The sequence below is a fragment of the Pristiophorus japonicus genome, chromosome 32 (assembly GCF_044704955.1).
Source record: "Pristiophorus japonicus isolate sPriJap1 chromosome 32, sPriJap1.hap1, whole genome shotgun sequence".
In the NCBI taxonomy this organism is placed as follows: Eukaryota; Metazoa; Chordata; class Chondrichthyes; family Pristiophoridae; genus Pristiophorus; species Pristiophorus japonicus.
In genome coordinates, this window is record NC_092008.1 from 4090970 (window position 1) to 4109455 (window position 18486).

Consider the following 18486-nt stretch of genomic DNA (forward strand, 5'->3'; position numbering starts at 1 on the left):
ACGCGGGGCCGAGGGCGAGAGGGAGCGAGAAAGCGCGCGGGTTGCCGTGGCGACCCAGGCCGGGGTACTGAGGCCAATTGCGGGGTACTGAGGCAAAGTGAGAGGTACTGAGGCCAATTGCGGTGTGCTGAGGCAAAGTGAGAGGTACTGAGGCCAATTGCGGGGTGCTGAGGCAAAGTGAGGGGCACTGAGGCAAAGTGAGAGGCACTGAGGCCAATTGCGGGGTACTGAGGCAAAGTGAGGGGTACTGAAGCCAATTGCGGGGCACTGAGGCCCAGTGAGCGGTACTGAGGCCAATTGCGGGGTACTGAGGCAAAGTGAGGGGCACTGAGGCCAATTGTGGGGTACTGAGGCCAATTGAGGGGCACTGAGGCCCAGTGAGCGGTACTGAGGCCAATTGCGGGGTACTGAGGCCAATTGCGGGGTACTGAGGCAAAGTGAGGGGCACTGAGGCCAATTGTGGGGTACTGAGGCCAATTGAGGCCCAGTGAGCGGTACTGAGGCCAATTGCGGGGTACTGAGGCCAATTGCGAGGTACTGAGGCAAAGTGAGGGGCACTGAAGCCAATTGCGGGCAACTGATGCAAAGTGAGAGGCACTGAGGCCAATGGCGGGGTACTGAGGCCAATTGCGGGGTACTGAGGCAAAGTGAGAGGTACTGAGGCCAATTGCGGTGTGCTGAGGCAAAGTGAGAGGTACTGAGGCCAATTGCGGGGTGCTGAGGCAAAGTGAGGGGCACTGAGGCAAAGTGAGAGGCACTGAGGCCAATTGCGGGGTACTGAGGCAAAGTGAGGGGTACTGAAGCCAATTGCGGGGCACTGAGGCCCAGTGAGCGGTACTGAGGCCAATTGCGGGGTACTGAGGCAAAGTGAGGGGTACTGAGGCCAATTGTGGGGTACTGAGGCCAATTGAGGGGCACTGAGGCCCAGTGAGCGGTACTGAGGCCAATTGCGGGGTACTGAGGCCAATTGCGGGGTACTGAGGCAAAGTGAGGGGCACTGAGGCCAATTGTGGGGTACTGAGGCCAATTGAGGCCCAGTGAGCGGTACTGAGGCCAATTGCGGGGTACTGAGGCCAATTGCGAGGTACTGAGGCAAAGTGAGGGGCACTGAAGCCAATTGCGGGCAACTGATGCAAAGTGAGAGGCACTGAGGCCAATGGCGGGGTACTGAGGCCAATTGCGGGGTACTGAGGCAGTGAGGGGCACTGAAGCCAATTGTGGGTTACTGAGGCAAAGTGAGGGGCACTGAGGCCCAGTGAGCAGTACTGAGGCCAAGTGGGAGGTACTGAGGCCAGGGAGTGGCTGGCATTGCCTCCCCCCTCCCAGGAACCGGACCCACCCAAGATTATAGAAACTTCAAAGGGGATGAATGTCCCTAATGTAACAGACTCGAGGGGCTGAACGGCCTCCTCCTGTCCCTAATGTAACAGGCTCGAGGGGCTGAACGACCTCCTCCTGTTCCTAATGTAACAGGCTCGAGGGGCTGAACGACCTCCTCCTGTTCCTAATGTAACAGGCTCGAGGGGCTGAACAGCCTCCTCCTGTCCCTAATGTAACAGGCTCGAGGGGCTGAACAGCCTCCTCCTGTCCCTAATGTAACAGGCTCGAGGGGCTGAACGGCCTCCTCCTGTTCCCTAATGCAACAGGCTCGAGGGGCTGAACGGCCTCCTCCTGTCCCTAATGTAACAGGCTCGAGGGGCTGAACGGCCTCCTCCTGTTCCTAATGTAACAGGCTCGAGGGGCTGAACGGCCCCCTCCTGTTCCTAATGTAACAGGCTCGAGGGGCTGAACGGCCTCCTCCTGTCCCTAATGTAACAGGCTCGAGGGGCTGAACAGCCTCCTCCTGTCCCTAATGTAACAGGCTCGAGGGGCTGAACGGCCCCCTCCTGTCCCTAATGTAACAGACTCGAGGGGCTGAACGACCTCCTCCTGTTCCTAATGTAACAGGCTCGAGGGGCTGAACGGCCTCCTCCTGTCCCTAATGTAACAGGCTCGAGGGGCTGAACGGCCTCCTCCTGTTCCTAATGTAACAGGCTCGAGGGGCTGAACGGCCGCCTGTTGCTATAAGACTACATTTATCCCTTTTCTTGCTGTTCACAGATGCCCGTTTGAAGGGAGGGGCGTCGGAGCTGAAGTCAGTGATTTCTCTCGCCATGGTGAGTACCTTCTGATGGTTTGATCTGTATTTGCAGGGCTAGTGGTCCCCCTCGCAGACCAGTATTGGGCTATCTGCCCCTCCCCGAGCCCCGTGACTCTGCCTTCTGAATATCTGTTGCGACATTCGAGGTGCCCAGACCGTACGTGAGCATTTCCCCCCCCCCCACCCCCTTCCCCCAATCACAGCTTCGTAAAAACCAGAAGAACATCAGGAGCAGGAGTCGGCCATTCGGCCCCTCGAGCCCGCTCCGCCATTTAATACGATCGCGGCTGATCCGATCATGGGCTCAGCTCCACTTCCCCGCCCGCCCCTTCACTCCCTTATCGCTCAAAAATCTGTCTATCTCCACCTTAAATATATTCAGTGACCCAGCCCCCCACAGCTCTCTGGGGCAGAGAATTCCACAGATTCACCAGAAGAAATTCCTCCTCATCTCCGTCCTAAATATCCGACCCCTGACCCAGACACTGTGTGACCCCCTGGTTCTAAACACTCCACCTCTCATTCTTCGAACTCGAGAGATTATCGTCCGAGTCTGCTCAGTCTCTCCTCGTAGGACAATTCCCCCCCCCCCACATCCCAGGAATCAGTCTGGTGAACCTTCGTTGCACTCCCCCTAAACTCCAGAGGAGATCAGCCCAGTCTGCTCAAGGCGGGGGCGAGAAGGGATTTGAACACGAGGATGGAGAATTTTGAAATCGAGGCGTTGCTTAACCGGGAGCCAATGTAGGTCAGCGAGCACAGGGGGTGATGGGTGAGCGGGACTCGGTGCGAGTTAGGACACGGGGGCAGCGAGCGCAGGGGGTGATGGGTGAGCGGGACTGGGTGCAAGTTAGGACACGGGGCAGTGAGCACAGGGGGTGATGGGTGAGCGGGACATGGTGCGAGTTAGGACACGGGTCAGCGAGCACAGGGGGTGATGGGTGAACGGGACTCGGTGCGAGTTAGGACACGGGGGCAGCGAGCACAGGGGGTGATGGGTGAGCGGGACTGGGTGCAAGTTAGGACACGGGTCAGTGAGCACAGGGAGTGATGGGTGAACGGGACTCGGTGCGAGTTAGGACACGGGGGCAGCGAGCACAGGGGGTGATGGGTGAGTGGGACTCGGTGCGAGTTAGGACACGGGGCAGCGAGCACAGGGGGTGATGGGTGAACGGGACTCGGTGCGAGTTAGGACACGGGGCAGTGAGCACAGTGGGTGATGGGTGAATGGGACTGGGTGCGAGTTAGGACACGGGGCAGTGAGCACAGGGGGTGATGGGTGAAACATAGAAAATAGGTGCAGGAGTAGGCCATTTGGCCCTTCGAGCCTGCACCACCATTCAATAAGATCATGGCTGATCATTCCCTCAGTACCCCTTTCCTGCTTTCTCTCCATACTCCTTGATCCCCTTAGCCGTAAGGGCCATATCTAACTCCCTCTTGAATATATCCAATGAACTGGCCTCAACAACTCTCTGCGGCAGAGAATTCCACAGGTTAACAACTCTCTGAGTGAAGAAGTTTCTCCTGATCTCGGTACTAAATGGCCTACCCCTTATCCTGAGACTGTGTCCCCTGGTTCTGGACTTCCCCAAGATCGGGAACATTCTTCCTGCATCTAACCTGTCCCGTCAGAATCTTGTGTGTTTCTATGAGATCCCCCCTCATCATTCTAAACTCCAGTGAATATAAGCCCAGTCAATCCAGTCGCTCCTCATAGGTCAGTCCAGCCATCCCTGGAATCAGTCTGGTGAACCTTCGCTGCACTCCCTCAACGGCAACAGCAAGAGTTCAGCCATGAACTCATTGAATGGCGGTGCAGGCTAGAAGGGCCGAATGGCCTACTCCTGCACCTATTTTCTATGTTTCTATGTCCTTCTTCAGATTAAGCGACCAAAACTGAACACAATATTCCAGGTGTGGCCTCACCAAGGCCCTGTACAACTGCAGTAAGACCTCCCTGCTCCTATACTCAAATCCTCTCGCTATGAAGGCCAACATACCATTTGCCTTCTTCACCGCCTGCTGTACCTGCATGCCAACTTTCAATGACTGATGAACCATGACACCCAGGTCTCGTTGCACCTCCCCTTTTCCTAATCTGCCACCATTCAGATAATATTCTGCCTTCACGTTTTTGCCCCCAAAGCGGATAACCTCACATTTATCCACATTATACTGCATCTGCCATGCATTTGCCCACTCACCTAACCTGTCCAAGTCACCCTGCAGCCTCTTAGCGTCCTCCTCACAGCTCACACCGCCACCCAGCTTAGTGTCATCTGCAAACTTGGAGATATTACACTCAATTCCTTCATCCAAATCATTGATGTATATTGTAAATAGCTGGGGTCCCAGCACTGAGCCCTGCGGTACCCCACTAGTCACTGCCTGCCATTCTGAAAAGGACCCGTTTACCCCGATTCTCTGCTTCCTGTCTGCCAACCAGTTCTCTATCCACATCAGTATATTACCCCCAATACCATGTGCTTTAATTTTGCACCTAATCTCTTGTGTGGGACCTTGTCAAAAGCCTTTTGAAAGTCCAAATACACCACATCCACTGGTTCTCCCTTGTCCATTCTACTAGTTACATCCTCAAAAAATTCCAGGAGATTTGTCAAGCATGATTTCCCTTTTATAAATCCATGCTGACTTGGACCGATCCTGTCACTGCTTTCCAAATGCACTGCTATTTCATCCTTAATAATTGATTCCAACATTTTCCCCACTACTGATGTCAGGCTAACCGGTCTATAATTATCCGTATTCTCTCTCCCTCCTTTTTTAAAAAGTGGTGTTACATTAGCTACCCTCCAGTCCATAGGAACTGATCCAGAGTCGATAGAATGTTGGAAAATGATCACCAATGCATCCACTATTTCTAGGGCCACTTCCTTAAGTAAGGGGGGGACTTGGTGCGAGTTAGGACACGGGGCAGAGAGCACAGGGGGTGATGGGTGAGTGGGACTTGGTGCGAGTTAGGACACAGGGTCAGCGAGCACAGGGGGTGATGGGTGAGCGGGACTGGGTGCGAGTTAGGGCATGGGGGCAGCGAGCACAGGGGGTGATGGGTGAACGGGATTGGGTGCGAGTTAGGACACGGGGGCAGCGAGCACAGGGGGTGATGGGTGAGTGGGACTCGGTGCGAGTTAGGACACTGGGGCAGCGAGCACAGGGGGTGATGGGTGAGCGGGATTCGGTGCAAGTTAGGACACGGGGGCAGCGAACACAGGGGGTGATGGGTGAGCGGGACTCGGTGTGAGTTAGGACACGGGGGCAGCGAACACAGGGGGTGATGGGTGAGCGGGACTCGGTGCAAGTTAGGACACGGGGGCAGCGAGCACAGGGGGTGATGGGTGAGCGGGACACGGTGCGAGTTAGAACACGGGGCAGCGAGCACAGGGGGTGATGGGTGAGCGGGACTCGGTGCGAGTTAGGACACGGGGGCAGCGAGCACAGGGGGTGATGGGTGAGCGGGACTCGGTGCGAGTTAGGACACGGGGGCAGCGAGCACAGGGGGTGACGGGTGAGCGAGACTGGGTGTGAGTTAGGACACTGGGCAGCGAGCACAGGGGGTGATGGGTGAGCGGGACTCGGTGCGAGTTAGGACACGGGGGCAGCGAGCACAGGGGGTGACGGGTGAGCGGGACTGGGTGCGAGTTAGGACACGGGGGCAGCGAGCACAGCGGGTGATGGGTGAGCGGGACTCGGTGCGAGTTAGGACACGGGGGCAGCCGTGTTTGGGATCACCTCTCGTTGACATCGGGTAGAAAGTGGGAGCGCAGCGCGTTGGAATAGTCAAGTCTGGAGGGAACAAAGGCACGGATGAGGGCTTCAGCAGCGGGAGAGTTGCAGGCGGGCGATGTTACGGAGGTGGGAATAGGCGGGTTTAGTTAGAGTGCGGATATGTGGCCGGAAGCTCATTTCAGGCGATTGAAAGTTCAGGCAGAAGATGCCATTTTCGAACACTGAATTTGCACTTATTTTTCCTCCCCTCTTTCACAGGATCTACAGGACGAGATTTTACAAGAGGTGAGAGTCCCCTGTCTCTGTGGTTCACATCCTACGGAAGGGTGTTCATTCTGTTAGTTGTTTCTGCTGATGTTACTAACCCTTCAACTAGGCTGCAGTTTAATATTTTGATATTTCAAAAAAACGGTGTGTCGATACTCGATGTCTCCCAAGTTCAGAGGAGACTAATTGACTGCTTCATTTTTGATCGGGGGCGGAGGAACAGCGCGAGACCGGGGCCCAGGGGTACCACGGACCCAGCCCACACTGTGTGCGATATATTGTGCGCGCACTCGGTCCGTGCAGCAGCGCAGGTCTCCAGTCGTCCTGGTTAACCCTTGCCCCTGGACCCAGACCTGGCTCTGTCGAGCCCCGTGTGGTGGCTGGTGTACAACGGTCACCCCGCGTTAAAACAATCCACCCACAGGCATCTTCCACCCTTCAGGATGCAGTTCGGGATCCGGAATATTGAAACACCTGTGAACTCATCCCTTTTTGGTACGGAAGCAAGTCATCCTCGATACGAGGGACCGCCTAATACTACTATTTAATAATCGGGGCGCGCTAATTCTCTTCAAACCGCACCCGGCTCGCTCGCTGTCTTTTTTGGGGGTTCTCCAATGTGTCGATGGTCCGATACAATTGCTGCTCCCTATCCTCTTCTCGTTATTAAACAAATAATCGTTTACGAGATTGATTCCGGAGCTGAGGGAGCTGCATCGCTACAGTGCTTCGCAGTTCTCTGTCCTGGCTAATACTTACCCCTCAATCAGCGCCGAGCAGCATAGGAACAGGAGGAGGCCGTTCAGCCCCTCGAGCCTGTTACATTAGGGACAGGAGGAGGCCGTTCAGCCCCTCGAGCCTGTTACATTAGGGACAGGAGGAGGTCGTTCAGCCCCTCGAGTCTGTTACATTAGGGACAGGAGGAGGCCGTTCAGCCCCTCGAGTCTGTTACATTAGGGACAGGAGGAGGCCGTTCAGCCCCTCGAGTCTGTTACATTAGGGACAGGAGGAGGCCGTTCAGCCCCTCGAGCCTGTTACATTAGGGACAGGAGGAGGCCGTTCAGCCCCTCGAGCCTGTTACATTAGGGACAGGAGGAGGCCGTTCAGCCCCTCGAGTCTGTTACATTAGGGACAGGAGGAGGCCGTTCAGCCCCTCGAGCCTGTTACATTAGGTACAGGAGGAGGCCGTTCAGCCCCTCGAGCCTGTTACATTAGGTACAGGAGGAGGCCGTTCAGCCCCTCGAGCCTGTTACATTAGGTACAGGAGGAGGCCGCTCAGCCCCTCGAGCCTGTTACATTAGGTACAGGAGGAGGCCGTTCAGCCCCTCGAGCCTGTTACATTAGGGACAGGAGGAGGCCGCTCAGCCCCTCGAGCCTGTTACATTAGGAACAGGAGGAGGCTGTTCAGCCCCTCGAGCCTGTTACATTAGGGACAGGAGGAGGCCGTTCAGCCCCTCGAGCCTGTTACATTAGGGACAGGAGGAGGCCGTTCAGCCCCTCGAGCCTGTTCAGCCATCCAATGAGCTCAGGGCTGATCTGTGACCTAACTCCATCTACCCGCCTTTGGCCCGTATCCCTCAATACTTTGGTTAACAAAAAGTGATCATTGAGACCCAGCGGAAGAGATTTCCAAACTTCTGCCACTCTCTGTGTGTAGACGTGTTTCTCAACTTCACTCCTAAAAGGTCTGGCTCCCGGTTAAATAACGCCTCAATTTCAAAATGTTCATCCTTGTTTACAAATCTCTCCAGCCCCTACACCCCTCCCTATCTCTGTGACCTCCTCCAGCCCCTACGCCCCTCCCTATCTCTGTAACCCCCTCCAGCCCCTACACCCCTCCCTATCTCTAACCTCCTCCAGCCCCTACACCCCTCCCTATCTCTGTAACCCCCTCCAGCCCCTACACCTCTCCCTATCTCTGTAACCCCCCTCCAGCCCCTACACCCCTCCCTATCTCTGTAACCTCCTCCAGCCCCTACACCCCTCCCTATCTCTGTAACCTCCTCCAGCCCCTACGCGCCTCCCTATCTCTGTAACCTCCTCCAGCCCCTACACCCCTCCCTATCTCTGTAACCTCCTCCAGCCCCTACACCCCTCCCTATCTCTGTAACCTCCTCCAGCCCCTACACCCCTCCCTATCTCTGTAACCTCCTCCAGCCCCTACGCCCCTCCCTATCTCTGTAACCTCCTCCAGCCCCGACACCCCTCCCTATCTCTGTAACCTCCTCCAGCCCCTACACCCCTCTCTATCTCTGTAACCTCCTCCAGCCCCTACACCCCTCCCTATCTCTGTAACCCCCTCCAGCCCCTACACCCCTCCCTATCTCTAACCCCCTCCAGCCCCTACACCCCTCCCTATCTCTGTAACCTCCTCCAGTCCCTACACCCCTCCCTACCTCTGTAACCTCCTCCAGCCCCTTCACCCCTCCCTATCTCTGTAACCCCCTCCAGCCCCCACAACCCCCCCGAGATGTCTGCGCTCCTCTAATTCTGCCCTTTTGAGCGTCCCTGATTATAATCGCTCCACCATCGGTGGCCGTGCCTTCTGTTGCCTGGGCCCCAAGCTCTGGAACTCCCTCCCTAAACCTCTCCCGCCTCTCTCTCCTCCTTCAAGACGCTCCTTAAAACTGACCTCTTTGACCAAGCTTTTGATCACCTGAGCTAATTTGCACTTACGCGGCTTGTTTTATCTCATAATACTCCTGAGAAGCGCCTTGAGACGTTTCATAGAATAGAATCGGAGAAGTTTACAGCGCGGGAGGAGACCATTCGGCCCATCGTGTCCGCGTTGTGCGGGCCGACCAAGAGCCATCCCGGCCTAATCCCACTTTCCCGCTCTGGGTCCGTAGCCCTGTAGGTTACGGCACTTCGAGCGCATGTCCAAATGTGGTGAGGGTTTCTGCCTCTACCCCCCTTTCAGGCAGCGAGTTCCCCCCCAGACCCCCACCACCCTCAGGGTGAAGACATTTCCCCTCAAGCCCCCTCTAAACCTCCCCCCAATTACTTTCAATCTGTGCCCCCTGGTTGTTGACCTCTCTGCCAAGAGAAACAGGTCCGTCCTATCCACTCGATCCAGGCCCCTCACGCCTCAATTAAATCTCCCCTCAGCCTCCTCTGTTCCAAAGAAAACAACCCCAGCCTCTCCAATCTTTCCTCATCGCTAAAATTCTCCAGTCCCGGCAACATCCTGGTAAATCTCCTCAGTACCCTCTCTAGTGCAACATCCTGGTAAATCTCCTCTGTACCCTCTCTAGTGCAACATCCTGGTAAATCTCCTCTGTACCCTCTCCAGTGCAACATCCTGGTAAATCTCCTCTGTACCCTCTCCAGTGCAACATCCTGGTAAATCTCCTCTGTACCCTCTCCAGTGCAACATCCTGATAAATCTCCTCTGTACCCTCTCTAGTGCAACATCCTGGTAAATCTCCTCTGTACCCTCTCTAGTGCAACATCCTGGTAAATCTCCTCTGTACCCTCTCTAGTGCAACATCCTGGTAAATCTCCTCTGTACCCTCTCTAGTGCAACATCCTGGTAAATCTCCTCTGTACCCTCTCTAGTGCAACATCCTGGTAAATCTCCTCTGTACCCTCTCTAGTGCAACATCCTGGTAAATCTCCTCTGTACCCTCTCCAGTGCAACATCCTGGTAAATCTCCTCTGTACCCTCTCCAGTGCAACATCCTGGTAAATCTCCTCTGTACCCTCTCCAGTGCAACATCCTGGTAAATCTCCTCTGTACCCTCTCCAGTGCAATCACATCTTTCCTGTAATGTGGTGACCGGAACTGCACGCAGTACTCCAGCTGTGGCCTAACCAGTGTTTTATACAGTTCATGCATAACCTCCCTGCTCTTGTAGTCTATGCCTCGGCTAATAAAGGTGTGTATATATGTATAGATTTTATTTTCTGTACGGGTACATTGTCTGGAATCCACTGGACCGAATCCGTGTCTGGTTTAGCGCGGCGAGGTCGGGAAATGCGGCAAAACCCGGCACGGATTCCCTCGTGGATTCTGAATTTCGGACTGTTGGATTTTCTTGTGCGCAATCCGGAATCCTCCACCGAATCTGTGCCGGGTTCTGCCTTGAAAATGTCCGGCTTTACGGATGACTCCACCCGCGCAGAATGTCCGGTTTATCGGACAGTTCCGGATTTGGGATGTAAAGAAAGCTAATGGCATGTTGGCCTTCATAGCGAGAGGATTTGAGTATAGGAGCAGGGAGGTCTTACTGCAGTTGTACAGGGCCTTGGTGAGGCCTCACCTGGAATATTGTGTTCAGTTTTGGTCTCCTAATCTAAGGAAGGACATTCTTGCTATTGAGGGAGTGCAGCGAAGGTTCACCAGACTGATTCCCAGGATGGCTGGACTGACATATGAAGAAAGACTGGATCGACTGGGCTTATATTCACTGGAGTTTAGAAGGATGAGAGGGGATCTCATAGAAACATATAAAATTCTGACGGGACTGGACAGGTTAGATGCAGGAAGAATGTTCCCGATGTTGGGGAAGTCCAGAACCAGGGGTCACAGTCTAAGGATAAGGGGTAAGCCATTTAGGACCGAGATGAGGAGAAACTTCTTCACTCAGAGAGTTGTGAACCTGTGGAATTCTCTACCACAGAAAGTTGTTGAGGCCAGTTCGTTAGATATATTCAAAAGGGAGTTAGATGTGGCCCTTACTGCTAGGGGGATCAAGGGGTATGGCGAGAAAGCAGGAATGGGGTACTGAGGTGAATGATCAGCCATGATCTTATTGAATGGCGGTGCAGGCTCGAAGGGCCGAATGGCCTACTCCTGCACCTATTTTCTATGTTTCTGTGTTGCGCCTGTGTATATACAAATACAATTTGTTGTTGTTGTTGAACTGCCGGCCCAGCCGCGTAACAATTGTGGTTACCCCCCGCTCCCCCCAAACAGGCGGAAGATTTGGCAAAGCGCTCGGCGCTGTACCAGAGCCGGTTGCCCCGGACGCTTGTCGGCAACACCCGCCTCTCGGACAAGGCGGAGGAAGAGCTGCTGGAGGAATGCAACGAGGCCTGGCGAGAACTCGGCGAGGTAAGCACGTGCGAGAGATCTTTTATCGCGGCTTGTGCGGAGAAGGTTCGCTCGGTTGACAGAGGGCTTTCGACCTGGAAAGAAAGGTTGAGCAGGGTTGGGCCTGTGCTCATTGGAGTTCAGAAGAATGAGAGGTGTGATCTTCGTGAAGCGTGTCACATTCTGCGGGGGCTGGACAAGGTGGATGCAGAGAGTACGGCCCAGAAATCCCGGCCTCTCTGGGTCCGTACCAAGTTTCTACGGACCGGGGGAACACATCGGAAAAGCCCCTTTTCAGCACACAAGGCATCGGAAAACCGGCTTTTCCGATCCATCAGGCTGGAGCGAGGACATTTGCTTGTGCAAGTTTGAGGTGTTTACCCATGTCTTGCCCAGCATATATCCTCAAAACTCTTGCGCTTGAAAAAGCAGGCGCAGACCCTGGTGAGGCCTCACCTGGAATATTGTGTTCAGTTTTGGTCTCCTAATCTGAGGAAGGACATTCTTGCTATTGAGGGAGTGCAGCGAAGGTTCACCAGACTGATTCCCGGGATGGCAGGACTGACATATGAAGAAAGACTGGGTCGACTGGGCTTATATTCACTGGAATTTAGAAGGATGAGAGGGGACCTCATAGAAACATATAAAATTCTGACAGGGTTGGACAGGTTAGATGCAGGAAGAATGTTCCCGATGTTGGGGAAGTCCAGAACCAGGGGTCACAGTCGAAGGATAAGGGGGAAGCCATTTAGGACCGAGATGAGGAGAAACTTCATCACTCGGAGAACTGTGAACCTGTGGAATTCTCTACCACAGAGAGTTGTTGAGGCCAATTCATTGGATATATTCAAAAGGGAGTTAGATATGGCCCTTACGGCTAAAGGGATCAAGGGGTATGGAGAGAAAGCAGGAATGGGGTACTGAGGTGAATGATCAGCCATGATCATATTGAATGGTGGTGCAGGCTCGAAGGGCCGAATGGCCTACTCCACCTATTTTCTATGTTTTACAGCCGTAAATGTTTAAAAACATACACAAATATAATAAAATAAAATTAAATAAACACATTTTATTGTTTAAAGACCCTGCCCACTAATATAAATTTATTTTTAACTCGAATTACAAAGCTTAAAAAAAAATCGGAAAAATACTCGTCGCCCTGAAATTCCGATGTCCCGGGTCGGTACGAAGTTTCTACGCAGACGGGAAGGCTTCGCAAAAGCCGTGTTTTCAGCGCGCATTGCGCACGTGCTGTGAACTGACTTTTCCAAGCTGTCAGGTTTGTAGCTTGACCGATCTCACGCATGTCGGGAGCGAGGCCGCTTGCAAGGGCGAGACTTCCGATATTTACGCATATCTTGCCCCGCAAATGTCCTTTTTAAAATCTTGCCCCTGGAAAAGCCGGCGTGTTTGCTGACTTTTACAGGCGCCAATGTTTAAAAATGCACCGAAACATTAAAATTAAATGAAATAATCACATCTGAAAACATACTTTCTTGTTTAAAAACCTTCCCCACCACGGGAAGATTATTTTAAGGCATCTTCCAAAAAAGTCGGGAAAATACTATTTTTTTTAATAAGAACTTTAAATGATTCTTAAATATGTCGTGTGGTTTTCTATTATTGATTTTTTGTGTGTGTGTTTAGGGAGGGGGGGGCGGTTCTCATTCATAACAATGGGAACTCCAACTTACAGAGTTCCCGTTATTATGAATGCGAAAATCACAGGCAGTCCCTCGGAGTCGAGGAAGACTTGCTTCCACTCCCAAAGTCAGTTCTCAGGTGGCTGAACAGCCCAATACGGGAGCCACAGTCCCTGTCACAGGTGGGACAGACAGTGGTTGAGGGAAGGGGAGGGTGGGACTGGTTTGCCGCACGCTCCTTCCGCTGCCTGCGCTTGGTTTCTGCACGCTCTCGGCGACGAGACTCGAGGTGCTCAGCGCCCCTCCCGGATGCACTCCCTCCACTTAGGGCGGGACTGGTCTTTGGGCCCAGGGACTCCCAGGTGTCGGTGGGGGATGTTGCACTTTATCAGGGAGGCTTTGAGGGTGGTCCCTTGTAACGTTTCCTCTGCCCACCTTTGGCTCGTTTGCCCGCGAAGGAGTTCCGAGTAGAGCGCTTGGCTTTGGGGAGTCTCGTGTCTGGGGGGACATGCGGACAATGTGGCCCTGTCCAGCGGAGCTGGTCGAGTGTGGTCAGTGCTTCGATGCTGGGGATGTTGGGCCTGGTCGAGGACGCTAACGTTGGTGCGTCTGTCCTCCCGGGGGATTTGCAGGATCTTGCGGAGACAGCGTTGGTGGTATTTCTCCAGCGACTTGAGGTGTCTACTGTACATGGCCCATGTCTCTGAGCCATACAGGAGGGCGGGTATCACTACAGCCCTGTAGACCATGAGCTGGGTGGTGGATTTGAGGGGCCTGGTCGCCGAACACACTTGTCCTCAGGCGGCCGAAGGCTGCACTGGCGCACTGCAGGCGCTGTTGGATCTCCGCGTCGATACTGTACCTTGATTGGCTGCCCAGAGCCACGTGACTACAGTACCAGCCCTGCGCACGTGCCGCGATGCGTCGGAAGGAAGGCCTCCGGCTTGGCAGCTCTGGCGCGCGCAGCAGCAACAGGTAAATGCGTCGTTTTTTTGTACCTTTTTTCTTTAGTTTGCCGACGGGAAGATGGCTAGCAGAATTTCAGGCCCATTTTTTTTTCCCAAGGCATTTTATCAACTTTAAATTTCAATTAATTTTAATTATGTGAGGTGTGATTTTAATTTTTTTATTATGTGTGTATTTGGATTTTTCTCATTCAGTAGCTGTGAGAACTGATAGCTATGGCGTTCCCGTTGCTATTAACGGCAGCGCTGTAGAATACTGCACCTGATTGGCTGAGCAGTCACACGTGACTGCACCGTCTCCGTGGGAACCTGGAGGACGGGAGCGCGCTTCACAGCGCGGGGAGTATAAGTGTGAGGTTATCCACTTTGGGGGGCAAAAACAGGAAGGCAGAATATTATCTGAATGGCGGCAGATTAGGAAAAGGGGAGGTGCAACGAGACCTGGGTGTCATGGTCCATCGGTCGTTGAAAGTTGGCCATGCAGGTACAGCAGGCGGTGAAGAAGGCAAATGCCATGTTGGCCTTCATAGCGAGGGGATTTGAGTATAGGAGCAGGGAGGTCTCACTGCAGTTGTACAGGGCCTTGGTGAGGCCTCACCTGGAATATTGTGTTCAGTTTTGGTCTCCTAATCTGAGGAAGGACATTCTTGCTATTGAGGGAGTGCAGCGAAGGTTCACCAGACTGATTCCCGGGACGGCAGGACTGACCTATGAGGAGAGACTGGATCGACTAGGCTTATATTCACTGGAGTTTAGAAGGATGAGAGGGGATCTCAGAGAAACATATAAAATTCTGACGGGACTGGACAGGTTAGATGCAGGAAGGACGTTCCCGATGTTGGGGAAGTCCAGAACCAGGGGACACAGACTAAGGATAAGGGGTAAGCCATTTAGGACCGAGATGAGGAGAAACTTCTTCACTCAGGGAATTGTGAACCTGTGGAATTCTCTACCACAGAGAGTTGTTGAGGCCAGTGCGTTAGATATATTCAAGAGGGAGTTAGATGTGGCCCTTACGGCTAAAGGGATCAAGGGGCATGGATAGAAAGCAGGAGTGGGGTCCTGAGGTGATGATCAGCCATGATCTTATTGAATGGTGGTGGTAACAGGCTCGAAGGGCCGAATGGCTGACTCCTACTCCTATTTCTGATGATGCGGGACCTGGATAGAGTGGATAGGACGGACCTATTTCCCTCAGCAGAGGGGTCAATAACCAGGGGGTACAGATTTAAAGCAATTGGTAGGAGGTTTCGAGGTGATTGGCGGCCGTGCCGTCAGCTGCCTGGCCCCCAAGCTCTGGAACTCCCTCCCTAAACCTCTCCCGCCTCTCTCTCCTCCTTCAAGACGCTCCTTAAAACCGACCTCCATGACCAAGCTTTTGGTCGCCTGCGCTAATAATTTCTTGGTGTCAAATGTATCCGTTTTGTCTTGTAACACTGCTGTGAAGCACCTTGGCACGTTTCACTACGTTAAAGGGTGCTATATAAATACAATTTGTTGTTGTTTCGAGGGGAAATGTCTTCACCCAGAGGGTGGTGGGGGTCTGGGGTGGAACTCGCTGCCTGAAAGGGCGGTAGAGGCAGAAACCCTCACCGCATTTGGACGTGCGCTCGAAGTGCCGTAACCCACAGGGCTACGGACCCAGAGCGGGAAAGCCTCCTCTGTTCGAAAGAAAACAACCCCGGCCTCTCCAATCTTTCCTCATCGCTCAAATTCTCCAGTCCAGTGCAACATCCTGGTAAATCTCCTCTGTACCCTCTCCAGTGCAACATCCTGGTAAATCTCCTCTGCACCCTCTCCAGTGCAACATCCTGGTAAATCTCCTCTGTACCCTCTCCAGTCCAGGCAACATCCTGGTAAATCTCCTCTGCACCCTCTCCAGTGCAACATCCTGGTAAATCTCCTCTGTACCCTCTCCAGTGCAACATCCTGGTAAATCTCCTCTGCACCCTCTCTAGTGCAACATCCTGGTAAATCTCCTCTGTACCCTCTCCAGTGCAACATCCTGGTAAATCTCCTCTGCACCCTCTCCAGTGCAACATCCTGGTAAATCTCCTCTGCACCCTCTCCAGTGCAACATCCTGGTAAATCTCCTCTGCACCCTCTCTAGTGCAACATCCTGGTAAATCTCCTCTGTACCCTCTCCAGTGCAACATCCTGGTAAATCTCCTCTGTACCCTCTCCAGTGCGACATCCTGGTAAATCTCCTCTGTACCCTCTCCAGGCAACATCCTGGTAAATCTCCTCTGTACCCTCTCCAATGCAACATCCTGGTAAATCTCCTCTGTACCCTCTCTAGTGCAACATCCTGGTAAATCTCCTCTGTACCCTCTCTAGTGCAACATCCTGGTAAATCTCCTCTGTACCCTCTCTAGTGCAACATCCTGGTAAATCTCCTCTGTACCCTCTCTAGTGCAACATCCTGGTAAATCTCCTCTGTACCCTCTCTAGTGCAACATCCTGGTAAATCTCCTCTGTACCCTCTCCAGTGCAACATCCTGGTAAATCTCCTCTGTACCCACTCTAGTGCAACATCCTGGTAAATCTCCTCTGTACCCTCTCCAGTGCAACATCCTGGTAAATCTCCTCTGTACCCTCTCCAGTGCAACATCCTGGTAAATCTCCTCTGCACCCTCTCCAGTGCAACATCCTGGTAAATCTCCTCTGTACCCTCTCTAGTGCAACATCCTGGTAAATCTCCTCTGTACCCTCTCTAGTGCAACATCCTGGTAAATCTCCTCTGTACCCTCTCCAGTGCAACATCCTGGTAAATCTCCTCTGTACCCTCTCTAGTGCAACATCCTGGTAAATCTCCTCTGTACCCTCTCTAGTGCAACATCCTGGTAAATCTCCTCTGTACCCTCTCCAGTGCAACATCCTGGTAAATCTCCTCTGTACCCTCTCCAGTGCAACATCCTGGTAAATCTCCTCTGTACCCTCTCTAGTGCAACATCCTGGTAAATCTCCTCTGCACCCTCTCCAGTGCAACATCCTGGTAAATCTCCTCTGCACCCTCTCCAGGCAACATCCTGGTAAATCTCCTCTGCACCCTCTCCAGTGCAACATCCTGGTAAATCTCCTCTGCACCCTCTCCAGGCAACATCCTGGTAAATCTCCTCTGCACCCTCTCCAGTGCAACATTCTGGTAAATCTCCTCTGCACCCTCTCCAGTGCAACATCCTGGTAAATCTCCTCTGCACCCTCTCCAGTGCAATCACAGCTTCCCTGCAAAGCGGTGACCAGAACTGCACGCAGTTAGGAAGACTTGGTGTGGAGGCCAAGATCGGAGCAGCCGCGGTCTCATTGACTGGCGGAGCAGGCTCGAATGGGCCGAATGGCCTGCTTCTGCTCCTGCTGTGCGTTCTTACGTTCCTCCGACTGTTCAGTTTCAGAACAAGCTGACCCTCGCCGACGCCAGTGAGGTGGTCCAGGACTCCGAGAACCCGGTGAGTCGGCTATCGCGGCTTCTCCTTCCCCAAGCCTCGGCTGTCGCCAAGGCCCACATCCTTCCACGCCCTCCCACCACCTCTCCTCAGCGAGCGTCCGGGGGGGGGGTAGACCCGAGCACAGTCATCGTTCCCCCTCTCCTCCAGCGCAGACGGTGCTGATTCATGGCCCCGCGCCCCTTGAACTGCAGAAACAGAAAAGACTTGCATTTCTCCAGCCCTTTCACCACCTCCGCTCGCCCTAAAGCGCCTTCGGTCCGTGTTTTGCGCTCGCTGTTGTAATGTAGGCAGCGCCGATTTGCGCGCAGCAAGCTACCACAAACGGCCAGTGGCCCACATCGCCTATTTTGTGATGTGGGTCCATTGATAAATATTGGGCCCCAGGAGTCTTTCATCATCATCATCAGAGGCGGTCCCTCGAACGAGGTTGACTTGCTTCCGCGTGGGCTCTCGGCTGTTTCAATGAAGGACCCGATGTTCCAGGTCCTGAACTCCAACTGAGGGGGGTGGGATGATGCCCTGTGGGTGGATTGTTTTAACGTGGGGTGGCCGTTGCACACCAGCCACCGCGCGGGGCTTGACAGAGCCAGGCCTTGGGCCAGTGGCGAGGGTTAACCAGGACGACTGGAGACCTGCTCTGCTGCACGGGCCCAGTGCGCGCCCACAACACACATCGCACACCGTGTGGGCTGGCTCCGCCCCGATCGCGCTCCGCTCCTCCTGCATCGCCTTTCAGCACCAAGGCGCTGGCCACACTCGACCAGCTCCGTTGGGCGGGCCACAGAGTCCGCATGCCCCCGACACGAGACTCCCCCCCCCCCCCCCCCCCCCAAAAGCAAGCGCTCTCGACCCCGAGCTGCGACACGGCAAGTGAGCCCCGGGTGGGAAGAGGAAACGCTTCCAAGGGCACCCTTTGGGGGTGGGGGGGAAGTGCAACATCCCCCACCGACACCTGGGAGTCCCTGGGCCCAAAGACCAGTCCCGCCCTAAGTGGAGGGAGTGCATCCGGGAGGTTCGCTGAGCACCTCGAGTCTCGTCGCCGAGAGCGTGCAGAAAGCAAACGCAGGCAGCGGAAGGAGCGTGCGGCAAACCAGTCCCACCCTCCCCTTCCCTCAACCACTGTCTGTCCCCCCTGTGACAGGGACTGCGGCTCCCGTATTGGACTGTTCAGCCACCTAAGGACTCACCGTTAGAGTGGAAGCGAGTCTTCCTCGATTCCGAGGGACTGCCCAAGAAGAAG

The 18486-nt window shown here is 54.1% G+C and overlaps 1 protein-coding gene across 7 annotated transcripts in view; it reads left to right on the forward strand.

The window, feature by feature from the left end:
• cenpk (centromere protein K) overlaps positions 1–18486 on the forward strand; it is a 38837-nt gene continuing 20351 nt past the window's right edge. For 2 of the 7 annotated variants that reach the window (XM_070869139.1, XM_070869146.1), the window contains exons 1-5: positions 1–104; positions 2101–2156; positions 6149–6175; positions 11076–11213; positions 17187–17246. In XM_070869139.1, coding sequence (XP_070725240.1) covers positions 2154–2156; positions 6149–6175; positions 11076–11213; positions 17187–17246 — 228 coding nt within the window. In that variant the 5' untranslated portion in view covers positions 1–104; positions 2101–2153. Of the gene's footprint in view, positions 105–596; positions 695–742; positions 755–2100; positions 2157–6148; positions 6176–11075; positions 11214–17186; positions 17247–18486 lie in introns of those variants that run through there. The other 5 variants (XM_070869144.1, XM_070869140.1, XM_070869143.1 and 2 more) reach the window with 5 other exon arrangements.